Source organism: Triturus cristatus, chromosome 9 (genome assembly GCF_964204655.1).
Source record: "Triturus cristatus chromosome 9, aTriCri1.1, whole genome shotgun sequence".
NCBI classification, from domain to species: domain Eukaryota; kingdom Metazoa; phylum Chordata; class Amphibia; order Caudata; family Salamandridae; genus Triturus; species Triturus cristatus.
Genome location: NC_140592.1, coordinates 1,058,654,180 through 1,058,669,239, shown reverse-complemented (window position 1 = coordinate 1,058,669,239; position 15,060 = coordinate 1,058,654,180). Strand labels below are relative to the sequence as shown.

The 15,060-nt window shown below is 48.2% G+C and overlaps 1 protein-coding gene across 2 annotated transcripts in view; it reads left to right on the top strand.

The window, feature by feature from the left end:
* TOGARAM1 (TOG array regulator of axonemal microtubules 1) overlaps positions 1-15,060 on the top strand; it is an 846,610-nt gene that overhangs the window by 371,306 nt on the left and 460,244 nt on the right. For both annotated transcript variants that reach the window (XR_014968891.1, XM_085626936.1), the window contains exon 11: positions 10,846-10,978. Coding sequence is in view for 1 of the 2 variants with exons in the window: in XM_085626936.1 (XP_085483062.1) it covers positions 10,846-10,978 (133 nt within the window). In the remaining variant the exon portion in view is untranslated. The remainder of the gene's footprint in view (positions 1-10,845; positions 10,979-15,060) is intronic.

The following is a 15,060-nucleotide window of genomic DNA, read 5'->3' as shown; positions in this document are numbered from 1 at the left end:
CTCGTATGGAAGTATGACAAGTATATTCTCAATACTTAGAAAATATGATATGGGAATTGCGCAAGCGTGCAAAACAAGATGGCCACCTCCCAGTACACTTACCGCGTTTCTGGCAAGCTTTCCTGCTTGTTTCTACACCTGGGTTCTCTGTATTGCTGACACTTTGTGCTAGAATTGTTGGTGAGTTACTGTGGGCACTTTAACAGTGTTTCACCTGTAAGGCAAGTAAGCTGCTGCTGAAGTTTTCTGTCAAGAAGGCGGCGTAACTACAAGGAAAGTGGGTGGGGGGTTGAGGCCTAAGTCACATTCACAGGTGGTTTTAGTTACTTCACAGTCTATTTTGACACCACTTTCTATTTATTTATTTTTACATCTTTATTTTAAGCTGCGTTTGTCATTATTGCAGTTTTAATATCAAAACGGAGGGGGAAAATTTGCACATTGTGCCTAACAAACTAAAACAAATGATCTCTCCTCCACCAGTGAAGTCAAAAATAGTGAAGTTTGAGGAACCTTTCTTATCCACTTTATTAGAGGAAATGCAGGCAGTTCATTCCAATACAGAACATATTGCATCAGAAATTAAAAATATATGCAACAACATGGCTAGTCTTTCTATGAAGGTCTTTAACAGTGCAATGAAAATGAAGGATATGAAACCCAAAATCAACAGTTTATTGCCTATTACAGCAAAAATATTGCCCATCAGTAGTTTATTGCTTGAGTTAGAAAATGGCAATGGACAGTGCAACTTTTGTATTTTTTATTTACCAGAAGATTTTGAAGGCAATAACTGTAGACAGTGTTTAGAAAAACTCTTACCTGGTCTTTTACTCCTCACTTTCCCAGAAACATTTGAAATTGATAAGGCACATAGAATTCCTAACACATCATAATCCAAGCAATACCAAACCACATGAAATGATTTTCAAAGTTTTGCGTCCTCATCATTTTGTGAAGATTCGGAAAGCAGCAAGAGAGATCCAGTGTTTGATGGTCAGTGGTCAAAAAAGTTTCATACATCAAGACTTCGCTAAAGAAACTGTTAAAATACGCAAAGAATTCATGGACCTCAGATCCCCAACTAAGAAGCTGTGGTTTTAAATATGCAAAAGAAACAATTGATGGATGGAAAGCTTAACAATGCAAGCATTTACCCCTAGTCACAAGGATCTGGGTTAAATCCATCATTTTTTCTCACCACACCACCCCAGTTTAGACCCAGCCATATGCCAATCAGTCTTGACCCAGTTCCTTGTGGGAACAGTCCAGTCCGAACTGCCAAGCCAGGTCTTCCATGGACCGGAAACAAGCATCCTGGGACCTGTTTCAGGGCATCACCTAATTTTTTCGAACCACCAAATTAATAGACAGTTGGCGCCTTCATCATCCAACAGAGAAACAATTTACTTTTTTTTATAATCCTCATAATTCCTACTCCTGTGTAGATTATTTATTAATATCCCGTCAATTAATTTTTGCTCCTTCTATTCATTTTTTTTATAATTCATTTTTATTGGTGCTTTACCGCGAGAAACCAACAATAATAACACAAGGCAGTTATCGATTTATGGCTTCATTACATTCAATGAGGAAGAGGGAGGGGGTAGGCAGAGAGAAAAGAAAGAGATAGAGAGGGAGAGTGGTAAAAGATAAAGAAATAAAAAGAATGACCGAAAAGCGATTGGTGATATCATTGAGAGCAATAATACTCTAAGCAGAGGGCTATCTGTTAACAAATGGGACACATGTGCAATTTCCACATGTCAGTGCTGCCCAATTGTATCTGGGAGCAAATTGTGGTAAATAGTGTAGAGAGGAGAGGCGGGCTGGAGGAGGTTGTATTGGTATCTATCAAACAATTAGTCCTAGGGTACAAGGGTAGTACAATTGTCTGCCGGTGTGTGTATGTCATATAACGGGGCTAATCAGAAGGGAGGCCCCGGAAGGGGGGGCTCTGGTATCAGTAGATTTGTGGTGTAGCTCAAGGGGGCATGTTGTCGTTTCCTGTCACTTGTCGAAAGATTTCTGGCAGGGCTGCCCAATGTGAGGATATGGGTCGCCCTCGTATTCACCGAACTTCCTCATAACGGAGTGCTTCCTCCTCCTCCGACGCCCCCCCATCTGCGTATTGCTTCTTTCCACGACTCTACACGAGGGGCCGAGGGAGAGCGCCAATGAAGCGTGATCGTGCATTTAGCGAGGAGCAAAGCCAGGGCCACAAACCACGTCCACACTTTGTGGTTTTGTTTTGCATTGGAATACGCCTAAGGAGCATTCTTCTCAGGTGCAGAGTTCAAGGAGTTCTGTGACTTCTTGCAACGCTGTGTATATGACGTGCCAGTAGTCCTGTAGGGCCGGGCATGTCCATAACATGTGCATGAGTGTCGCGTCTGGGGCGCGGCAGCGAGGATTGTCTAATGAGGTCTCTAGGGTAGTAGCAATGGAGTTGCGCGGGGGTTAAGTACACACTGTGCAATATGAAGAATTGTATGTTCTTGAACCATGAGTTGCGGGAAATTTTCTTTGAGAACTCTAGTGTTTTCCCCCATTCCCGGTCATGGAGCACCCTCCCAGACTCGTCCTCCTATTTATGACGAAGTGTATCTAGGGGAGTAGCCATCACCTTGCAAATAACTTTGTACAGCCAGGTGATAAGGTGGCATCCAGGTTCCATGGTCAATAGGGCCTGGATCACCGGGTGCGTCTGGGGTTCTCCGCCTGTGAGGTCCTGGAGTGTGCGACAGGTGTGGTTGAGTTGCCTATGTAGGAGAAATTGCCCCGTTGGGAGACCCCTGTCTGTAGTCAGCTGATCAAAGGTGAGTAGCTGGCCATCCATGAAGAGGTCACCCACTTTGAGCAGCGAGTGGTCCGTCCATGCCCACAGCTCTCTTGCTGTGTAGTATCTGCCATCGTGTGACAAGCTTACCTGAGGCAAATTCGGGGCATAGAGTGGGGCTTCCTGTAAGAGCTGGTGGCCATCGCCACTTGTAGGGCCAAGAGGAGGAGGGTAGGGTCCCTGGGAAGAGCAGGTGCTGGATAGCAGGCACTGAAAGGGCCCCACCGTCCGATGTGGCCTCGGCGAGGTAACGCCCAGCAGTCCAGCGGTATAACCATTGGGCCTGCGCCGTTAAGAAGTAGACCTGAAAAGGAGCCTTGAGGCCTCTCCGGTCCACTGGTAGTTGTAGTTTTGCGAGAGCAACTCATCTACAACCAGATCCCCATATGAGGGAACGCAGGAGTGAGGCCAGTTCTTTGAAGGAGGAACTAGGCCGTATAACTGGGAGATTTGTAAGAAGATGGAACAGAACTGCCATTTTTGCCAGGGCAGTTTTGTCGATGGGAGCTAGTGGTGAGGACCGCCAGAGGTGTACCTGGGCTCGTATGCCTGCCAAAGCCTGGCGGAGATTCCCTATGTAAAGGTCCACGGAAGTATGATATAGGTGTACCCCTAAATAGTGTATCTCCTGCGGCTGTGAGGCATGTTTCATCGAGATAGATTTCTACGGACACTTGCCCTGGATTAAGCGGGAATTGGTTGACTTCGCCCAGTTGACCCGTAGTCCAGTAACAGAGGCAAAAGCTGCCAGCACGTCACATATGGGAGTAAGGTCATCTGTGATGTGTCTCACAGACAGAAGCAGATCTGCATACAGTGGCACTATATGTGTCCTCTCAGCCAATGTGATGCCCCGTTTCTGCCCCTTTCGTGCAGCTGGATGGCCAGCGGTTCCATGGCAAATGTCAACAGCAGGGGGGAGAGCGGGCAACCCTGCCTTGTCCCCCTGCCCACCAAGAATGGAGCTGAGACCAAATGACCCAGCCAAAACCGGGCAATTTTGAATAGGCTAGGAGCTTGGGCCCAACCCTCATGTTTGTGAGGACAGTGAATAGATAGTGCCAGGTTAAGGTATCAAATGCCTCCTTTAGTTCAAGTTTGAGGGAGGCTGCATTAGGGAATCTGCCTCGCACCTGCTCCTGTACGTGGAATAGGTGATACATTTTCTGAGAGATACTGTGACCTGGCTAGGGGTGGGCGGAATTTGCGAAATTCACTTTCGCAAACTATCGCGAAAATGTTAAAAATCTCCGCAAACACGCGGAAATATCACGAAGATGCAGAAGTTTTTTTCTCACCCGTTCGCGGTATTTTCTGCGTGATCACGGCTCGCCAACTTACCCATGCGGTTGCTCACGGGCACGGCCATCTTGTTTTCACTTGTCCCACCCGCTCGCCTTCGATATGACGTGCCCGCGTCCTCACGCTCTCGCTCGCGGTGGAGAATGACGTGTTCGAGATCTCAATCATCTCATACTCTCCCGGTGCATGATGGCGAGAAGAAAGACGAGATCGCGCGACGAATGACGTGAATGCGCGACAAATGACGTTAATGCGGGCGCGAACTGTCGCGAGACAGCACAAATGGCTACCAACAATCCAACATCTCGTGGAGTAAGCGACTGGATCGGGAAAACTTGTCGGTAAACGCAGGGATTCAGGTAAGGCGAGCAAGAAAAAAAATTCCGGTAAGATGCGGATTGCGGAAATTTTGACATTTTTGCGCTCTCCGCGGAATGCGAAAATGTCAAATTATCGCAGTTTCCGCGAGCGGAACGGAATTTTCGCCCAGGCCTAGACCTGGCACAAAGCCATTTTGGTCGATTGAACCGCGTCCAGAAGGATCCAGGCATTTTGGCTGGCTAATACCTTACCAAATATTTTATAGTCCATACCTAGGATTGCGATGGGTCGAAAGAAGGCCAATTGGGTAGTGTTTCTATCAGGTTTGGGGATGGAGACCAAGAGGGACTCGCTGAGCGTGTGAGGGAGTGCACCCTCCTTTAGAGCCGACGCATACATTGCTTCCAGCCGCGGCGCTAGAAGGGATGAGAAGGTGTGATAATACTCTAAGGGCCGGGTTTTGTTTCGGGCGAGGTCACAGATTGCATGTTTCATCTCTGCTTTCACGATATACCCTTCCAGGGAGAGCAGGCTGGAGGTCGAGATGTGGCGGGCAACCAGAAAGTCTTCCGCTGGGTTCAATAGAGTGCCTATTGGTGCTTTGTATATGGTGGCGTAATAGATGTAGAAGGCTTGCAGAATATTGGTTTGGGTGTGGACCAAAGCCCCCATACGACCTACCAACTCAATAATCGGAAGAGTCGTAGACTCCCGTCATATGCGCCCTGCCAAGGTTCTACCGGGTCTGTCTCCCTCTTGGGGAACCCTAGTAGCGTGGGCTGTGAAATTGTAGCTGCAGACTCTCGAGGAGTGTCACATTCCTGGTCTTTAAGTCTGCCAATTGTGTAGTCAATGTAGGGTCAGTATCCGCTCCCCTCCTGAGCGCTGCTAGCTTCCGATCAGCTTCTACTATATCCCTCGCCAGAGTTCTTCAAATCGCCACGATTTGTTGGAGACAGACTCCCCTGGCGACTACGTTAAAGGCATCCCACTCCACTGTCCAAGTGGACGCTGTGTTGTGATTTTCTTTGAAATATTGTCAGATACAAGTTTCCTGCTCACTCCGGAACACCGGGTCTTCGAGACAGTCATGTGGCAGCTTCCAGATGGGGGTGGGCGGCAAAGGAGGCGTCCGTTGAAGTTCCATGACATGAGCATCATGGTCTGATAGTACCCGCCCCAGATAATCAGCGTGTTGTATCATGGGCAAGAGTGCAGAAGAACCGAGTAAGTGGTCGATTCGCACATGTAGGTTGTGCAGGGCTGATTGGAAGGAATAAAGTCGGGACATGGGGCGGCGGAGCTGCCATACATCGGTGAGTGCCCATAGTTGTGCCTAGGCTCGGAAGCACTCTGACTGCATGTGGTGCGGGGAGAGCGGCAATGGGGGGGGAGGCTATTACACAGTTGAAATCTCCACCCAGTACCTATGGCGGTGTTGTGTAGCAAACCAGTGGGGTTCAGAGGACATCCCAAAATTTGCCTTGGTCAGAGTTGGGCACGTATATGCTGCCCAGGAGGACTAAGAGGCTATCAATGCGGCCTTCTAGGAAGGCGTAGTGGCCCTCCTTGTCTATTATCCTGCTACTCTCCTGAAAAGGGACCCCAGGGCGAACCCACACCAAGGCACCCCGTGCGAATGCAGAGTACAGTGTGGCGCACTGAATGCTTGCGTAACCTTTACTACTCTCCTGCAGTGATGTGTCCTTAATCTGTGCCCATTGGCGCTTGATGTAGGAGTAGAAGGCGTAGCTCTTCCTGGTTGAGTGTATACTGCAAATGTTTAGGTTGAGGAATCGAATGTTGGTGCTGGAAGCCATATTCTTGCTTGTATAATGTGGATGTAGCTCACCAGGAGGACACTCCCCGCGCCCCCAGCCCAGGACCCCGGGGACCTATGCAAAAAGTGGTGTTTCTAGCACGTATCGTTTGCAACTAAGAATAGCCACATGGAGTATTCACGGAAGTGACAGAGTGTGCATGTTGTGAAGTGTATTCTGGAAAGCTTACAGTGGCCAGTGTCATAGAATAAGAGGGAAAATCATATGCTTTCATCTTCTAATAGTTCTTGTGAGGCATTCAAAGGAGGCTGTCTGCGGCGTCACCCGCGGCTGTGTCTGTGAGTCCGTGCGGGAGTCATCCGTCAGCAGGGATTCCTCCTCAGAGGTGAAGCTGTGTAGACCTTTTTTATCCTCTGTGTGGACAAGGCTGGGGCTCAGGATCGCTGCAGCCTGAATGACCCGGCATAGTTCGGCAATAATTTGCTCCAGGTCCGGAGAGACGGTCAGTGATTTCTGCTGTGAGTTTCTGTCTGTTTGCCGCATTTCTTGCTCTGCAGCTTGCCCCTAGAGGCACTTGCGCCCATTACCGACACCGTGCTGTAACCTCCAGGGTGTCTTGATGTTAGTCGGCCCAATCCCACGCCTCTTTGGGATCAGTGAAGAAAGTGGTGGTTCTGCCATAAATGGTTTTGAGCCGGGCAGGAAATAGCAGGTAGTACTGAATTACTCGTTGACCTAGGTGCCATTTGACTTCTAGTGACAATGACCGTTGACGCTACACCTCCCTGGTGTAGTCCGAGAACAACATAACTGTCTTAACTTCTGTCTGGAGTGGGCCCACTAGCCTGGTCTTCCATTATATGGCGTCACAATCCTTGTAGTGGAATAACTTTGCCGGCATGGGACGGGCAGCAGAGCCCGTGGTGCCTTACTGGGACTCGTTGCGCCCTCTCCAGGGAGTAAAAAGAAGTGAGTTTGGAAGCTGATGTAACGGCTTTGTACCAGGTTTCTAGGTAGGCCAAAGGGTCTGTTCCCTCGATGCCCTCCGGAAGTCCCAGGATACCAATATTGCTTGAGCACCCTTCTAAGTCCTCCGCTTTGGTATCCAGATGCGGCACCCAGCTCTGTAGGTCTCTGATCGTGACCTGGCTATCTTTCACCTGGGGCTGCTGGGTGAGGATGACTTTCTCCCTCTCTGTGACCCTATCCGCAAGTTTATGATGATCATCATGGAGGTGGTTTAAACCTGTAGCAAGAGAGCTGAACCTGGCTTCCATGGTGTGTCTGGAGCACTCGATTGATGCCAGGACCCTGTCCAGTTTATCGGCTGTGGAGATGGCAGAGTTGTCCTCCATCTGCTGTGTCGACACCCCCTGAGTTGGGTCTGCAGGGGACGGGGGGGGGGGGGTTCCCTAGTGTAGCAGATCGACGCTTATCCATGAGTGCAGCTTTGTCCCATCATGCGCAACAGTCTGGTGAAATTTTCCTCCAGGGTTGTAGCAAAGGACTCACTGGAAATGCAGAGTGTACGGTAGTATTCGCAATAGCTGTTGCGCCAAGGTGTCTCGCTAATCCACTGCTGAGTGGCACAGTGATTCCCCGGTTGTTGCCACCACTACCCTTAGACCTCTCAGAAGGAGGGCCTCTATAGTAATACAGGGCACTCCGTCGGTCCTGATCAAATGCTGCAAGCGCCACGATCATGGAGCAGACATGCCAACCACCAGCAGTAATGCTAAGGATGTGTGGGGGTGTCCAACTGTAGCTTCAGATGGCCTTCTCAGGGGCCGGGGGGCCTGCCTGGCACCACAGGAGCGTTAGTGCGAAGGTGTGGTTACTGGAGCCTGGGGCACCACATGGGACCCCCACCAACCCCCCCGGGCCGCCACCGGTCAAACTTCCGTGCCTCGATGACCACACCGAATGGGACACCCCACAGGGACACCCCACAAGTGTCAGGTCCCCCTATAGACTCCCCTCTGGGCGTGCAGTCAGGTAGGAAGGGGACTACTGGTGATGCAAACTTCGGTCCTCCATGTTGGCACCGAACATGAGGCTCCACTGGGGACCTCCAGTCAGGTCCCCTCTTCTACAGGGTCCAGTGAGACCCCGGTTTGGCGAGGGCTCGGTGCAGGCTCAGGTCCCAGATCCCAGAAGCTCATGGCAACAATGGCAGTAGGATCGTCTCTCTAGGTGGCTCAGGCAGCGAGGGGCTCCCCCCACTCCCCCCCCCCCCCCCCCCCGGGATTACAGGAGCCAATGCGGGTAAAGCTTTTGATAAGGTCTATTTGCAATAACTTTTCCGTCCCTTATTGCCTTTTAACTTTGGCAGCTCGTTTATTCCTATGATCTCAGCTCTGTGGTCTGGTCGATCTGCCAAACTTTTAATTAATTATCAAAGTTATAATAAATGTTTACCTTTTTAGAGATACCAGACTAGGTTAACCCCTTCACCTTTACTTTTTCTTCTTGCTATTGAACATTTACTTATTGCCATCAGAAATTGTGTGGAAATTGAAGGCCTACTCATAAATAAACTTCCTTTCAAAACGTCAGCTTTTGATGATGTACTCCTATGTATTGGTTATCCTGAAGTTACCATTCCTCCTCTATTAAATCTAATTGACAGATATTCTCAGATTTCAGGCACAGTCTAAACACTAATAAAACAGAATTCTTTCCTTTGAATGTTTGTTGTACTCCTGGTATGCTACCAAACTAAAAATTATATGGCAAAAGGAAACACATAAATAACTTGGTATATTATTTTCTCACATCATTAAGCAATCATTTGCATTGAATTGCGATTATATTGATAATCCTATCAGAAACAAATTTCATAAATGGCCTGCCTTACATTTATGGGGAGAATTGATTCTATTAAAATGGTTATTGCTCAAAAAAAAATCTATCTTTTCTCTGTGCTGCCTATTCAACTTCCTCTTCAGTTTAGTTGGAATAATCTCCTCGTATAAATTATAAAAACTTGAAAATAGCTAAGAATAATGGGGGTTTTGGATTACAAGATGTCCTTAATTATCATGAAGCGTTTATTTTAAAACAAAGTTCTTTATGGTTCCATCATTTAGACTTTCCTAATCTGCCTTCATGGCTTCTTGTTGAACAAAGTCTGATTTCTTCATTTCCTTTACGTGCTTTAATCACTATGGGTAACTCCACTGCATTGCTAAAAAGATCTCGAATACTGAAGTCTACAAAATTAGTATTACAAGATTTAGATTAAATTTCCCAATCCTCGATTTCACTTACCATAGGTTTATCATTATGGTATAATCCTGCGATAAAACCCTCTACACTCTAAATTTTGTCAATCCTGGTTCAAGGCTGCTATTTTTTATTTGAAAGATATTTATCATTATAAAGCTTTTTTTTTAAAATTACATTGCATCCATCAGATATGTATAAATTTGAACTCTTCTGTAATTCAATCTGGATTCATTCCAAATATTTTTTTCTCTAAAGAATATTTCAGATTTAGAAAGTTAAAATATTAACATTCTGTTGTCGTTTTGGAATCCTGAATTAGAGTTATCATTATCTCAAGACAAATGGAAGAAAAATTGAATGAATAGTATCTCTGAATGGTTGCCCATCTCTCTATATCAAACAAATTCCTTTATATTATTTAACTGTTTATGGACACCTTTAAGGTTATTTAATGCAAAACTTTCAGATTCTTCTAATAGTTGGAATTGTAGTCAGAATGCCGAGACGTTGTGTCATATGCTAAATGAGTGTGCTATTGTTGTTACATTTTGGAATGAGGTTTGAAGGATATCACAGATGCCCTGTCATATGACATAGTAATTTATAAATCATTGTTACCTAAAACAAAGCAGCTTTAAAAACATTGACTACCAATTGGAAAAAATGTGTCATTGTTATCTGCACATACATGGTGGTCCTGGATAATATTTACCAGAAGAGGAGCTAAATTGACTTAGTCGTTTGTCACTCACAATACTCCTAATTATCATTTATTTTGGAAGCCTATTGATAATTATATGGATTTTAATTTCTGATTATTACTGATAACAATATATAATAGTATCATGTTTAATTTGAATGAATTCAGTTTAGTAGCCCTATTAAGTTATAATTGTAATGTTTAATTTTTTTTCCTTTTCAGCTTCCTTTTACTTGTATTAACATTATTGCATTTGAAAATGTATAGGTACTTTATTGGCTTGACTTTTATATTATCTTACCATTGGTTTTGTTATAGCTTAATTATTATATTGATGTACAATTGTATATACCTGTTTCGGTGCTCTTTTTATTTGTTCTTTTCATTCAAGCTAACATTCAATAACATATTTTGATCTAAAAAATATGATATTCTTATCTATTTCTTGGCTGTTCTTAAAATAAATTAATTCTGGATAATTCTCACTTTTTGATTTTTGTATAGAGCAGTATTGACCATAGATTGTTTTGTGTACCGTAATTATGGTCCGTTGAAGATTTTTATCTTTATCTGGGTTTTACGTTGAAAAAATATACAGTGAGTTCTGCAACATTGCTGTTTTAGATTTTAGAATAAAAAAATAACATGACATGAACACACTAACTTTTGTGCAGGTGAAGATCACCGTTTCCAGATCAGCTCGGGATAAGATGAGACAAAATAAAGAGCAGAGCAATATTGAGCTTGTGGGAGCCGACAACCATGATAATACTAAGAATAATGAAAAGGAACAAATAGCCACAGAAGGTAATGCCTGCCCTACTTTATTTTGTCACATGTTTTCAAGAAATTGTGAAGTGTTCTTTGCATTAAGCTTATCAAAAAATATCTTGTTGGACAAAACATTTTCAATTTGTGAGTCTGAATGTTTATTAAAAGCTCTCGCTGAGGCGTGGCTTGGCGCCGACAGCAATGGCCGCCTAACGAGAAAGCTCCGCCGGAGCTGGGGCTCTAAACCCCGTAATATCCTCACAAAATCCGGCTGAGCGGGGGCGGAGCGGTGATCTACCCGTCGGAAGTGGTACAGCACCCCAAAATCCCAAAAAGGGCCGTTAGCCCCGAGCAGGGAGCCCGCGAGAGCCGGGAAAGTGCGGCGCCTCTGAGTGGGCGCGCCCAGGAGGACGACGCGTGGGCGCGAGAGTCGCGCATGGGCCCGGCGGACGAACGCGAGAGGAAGCAGAGGTCGCGGGGATCGTTGCGCTCTCCCAGGCGTTACCTCCCGCTGCTGCAGGCAAGGTGAGCGCTGGATGGCGTCGTGAAGGAGGATCCCAGGGAGTGCACGGGCGGCTGAGTGATTGGGAGACCGGCGGGAACAAACGGAGGAGAGGTCCTTGCGCAAGACCAATAGCGGTGCACTGAGCCTGCCGGGGGCGGCTGCTGCTACCCAGGCGCAGGTTTGAAGAACTTCTAAGTGCCGTGGAATACAACTGGAGCTGCATGTAATGAATACGGTGGTGAGCGGACCGTGAAGGGATCCGGGGAGGCGCGCGCCCGTCCTGTGCCGGGCTGGAGATTCGGGCTGCGTCACGCAGCGGGAGCAGGTGCAGCGCCTGGGCAAGTCAGTGGAGCGGCGGGGGTCCGGAGCAGGCTTGCGTTGCCCGTCCCATACCCAACCGGGTCCCGGACGGCAGACACCTTTGCCGGGGGAGTGGGGGCCTGATGAGACGGCCGCGGCTCGGTCTGTGGGTGGCGCGCACCTCGCGGCTGCGTTGCGGTGCCCATGACTGCTCCCCCAGGAAGGACCTCACCAACCTGACTTCCAGATCTGGACGAAGACGCATTGTGGGTGCAGACATAAGGAGTCTGGGAGGTCTGAATATGCATACATGGGTCAGGAAGGACTGCGCTACATCTAATGGGCAACATTGATCGCATCCGAATATAGGTAGGAAGCCAATATTGCTAAAAACACGCCGGTACACGAGAGAACTGAAGGGTACCCTACGGTCGGACTGCGGAACACTCCTCCCGCCCGGACCTGCGCGTATGGACGACTGGGTAGGGCCGCTGGAGGCTCAGAGACGGCGGACGCACCATAAGTATGAGACCCAAAAATGGTGCCACGGTACAGTCCAACAAGCTGGACAAATACGCCATTCCCAAGCCGACGACGCAATCCGACGACGCGCAGGGGGACCTTGAGGGGTGGTCCGACCCGTCCCTGCAGTCCATCATGGCGGCCATTAAGGGGTTGGGAACCACCCTTGAAACAAAAATGGACAAAATGTCAATTGAAATGAACCTTATGAGGGCCGATATGAACAAAACTACAGAGTGGGTCAAAGAAACTGAAATAAATGTCACGGACCTCCAGACAACCACGAAACGACTGGAGGAGAGACTAAACGCTCTGACTCACCAACACCGCCAGATGGCAATGAAGCTCGAGGATCAAGAAGGGAGGGCCCGTCACAGTAACATCAGAGTGGTGGGGGTCCCGGAGGGACTGGAGGGGCCGAGTGTTGACCTCTTCCTGGAGGACCTCATCTTAAATCACCTCAAGCCTGCAAGGCTCTCCTCGCTCTTCACGGTGGAAAGGGCACATAGGGCACCGGTCCCTAAACCAAGGCAGGGAGCTGCTCCCAGAACTATCATTGCAAAGATCCTGAACTATAGAGACCGGGATGCCATATTACAGGCAGCAAGAACCCAGGGGGACATTCAATATGAGAACACGACTATCCGGTTTTTCCCGGACTTCACGCTGAAGGTTCAACAGGAGCGGCGTTCATTTGAAGTGGTGAAAGCAACCTTGCGGCAGCGCGGATTCAAATATATGATGTTCTTCCCTGCGAAGCTAAAAATCCTTGCGGATGGGAAGTCACTCTTCTTCACCAACCCCCAGGAGGTCCAGGACTGGCTGGAAGGGAAGTCAGACCAGAGGAAGGGCCCCAGAGCCAACATGAGACGGAAAGAGCCAGATCATCGAGAGGAAGCGACTCCGGACATGGAGATCGCGGTCCAACAGCCCGGGCCGTGCGCCAAGATAGCAAGACTGGGAAGAACAGGGCTTCCTTGCTCCCGCCAGGGGAAGACTGCACAAAACCGTAATGTACAACTTGGGAGGCTCTATCTTAAAGGGCGGTAGAAAGTGGGCCCGCAGTTTTAAGTAATGATCGTATGCCTTTGTTTTGCACCTTGAGGATGCTGGGGAGATACATGTCTACGCCCTGGTCTCATTTCCTATATCTGTGGGTGGGGTTCAACACTTACTACCACGATCGGTTCTGCCCGGGAGCGGAAGGGCCACTCATGTTCCCGTGCTTGGCACCTATTTCACTGCAAAACGGGGGAGAGGACCTTGGGCGGCTGGGGTCGGCTACTGACCACTTCCCCAGGACACAGTTGTTCACTCTTTGGGGCGATAGGCACTCTGCTGGTTGGGGATGTGGGTAGTTTGGAACCTACGTGGCAGGGTAGCAGGGAGGGGGGGGGGTTGGACGTCGGAGTTACTATATTTGCGGTTTGGAAATGGTGGGTGGTGGGCTGTGGGGGGAGTGGGAGGAGGGGGGAGTTATCGTTTGTCATGCAAATTTAGTGTGTTCGTACCAGGGACGGTAGGCATGGTACATGAATGGCTCGGGACGAACTGTTTTCACCCCAGACATGCACTTGGATAAAAGTCTTAAACTTATATGCTGGAACGTCAACGGATTGGGTGACAAAATAAAAAGGAGTATTGTGCTGCAGCACCTTAAACGACACTCCCCAGAAGTGGCACTACTACAAGAAACACACCTAATCGGTAACACATGTAAAGCGCTCAATAGGTGGGGCTATAAACTGGTTGCACATGCGGGGTTCACTACTGGGTCTAGGGGAGTGGGGATCCTCCTTCGCCACACTCTCCCCTTCGAGGTTCAGCGAACCTGGACTGATCCGCTTGGATGTATCGTGGCGGCCGCGGGGCGGTGGGAGGGGTGCACACTCATAATAGTGGCGGTGTACATTCCCCCTGGATTGGAAGTTCAATCCTATAAAGACCTTGGCGCCTTTCTACTCGGGCTACCGGAGGGACACCTCGTTATTGGGGGTGACTTCAACTCCGTCCTTTCGGGGGCGCTGGACAGGCACCCACCCCGAGACATAGGACCAGGGCAGCAGTGGCTTCCTAACTTCCTTGAAGCCTTCGGCTTTGTCGATCTCTGGAGGAAGCGACATCCCGAAGGTAGAAAATATACATTCTTGTCGGGAGCACACCGTACGCTCTCGAGAATTGACTACATCATATCTCCCGTACAGGCAGACATGCTCACAGCAGACATCAGGCACTTGCCTAGAGGAATCTCTGATCACTCACCAATATGGGTCCACCTGATAATTGGGGACAAGAGAGTCGGAGGTATAACCCCTATAAATCCCTGGTATCTGAAAGGTCCAGAAACCAGAGCCGCAATGTGTAAGGTCATTGAACAATACTTCCACGACAACGAGAGCACTGTGGATTCCCCGACTACTTTGTGGGAGGCATTTAAGACGGTTCTCAGGGGTCAGGCCATCTCAGTGGTCGCAGGCAGACGTAAAGATAAAGAAAAACAGTTGATTGAGGTCGAACGTGACATCGCTCGGCTGGAGGAGAGAGCAGGGTACGGTCTAGACGAAGACATAACCCACCAATTGCAACTAAAAGCGGTGGAAAACAAATCAATCGCTACAGACGCGGCAAAAACCTTGGCGCGTGACAGGGATGGACGTATCTATGATCAGGGTGACAAGGCGGGCAAGCTGATAGCCTGGCTAGATAAAAAAAAAAAGGGCGCAGAGAGTTGTGCCCGAACTTAAAAGTGCTTCGGGTGTCGTCCTCACTGAACCACACGATATAGCAAGAG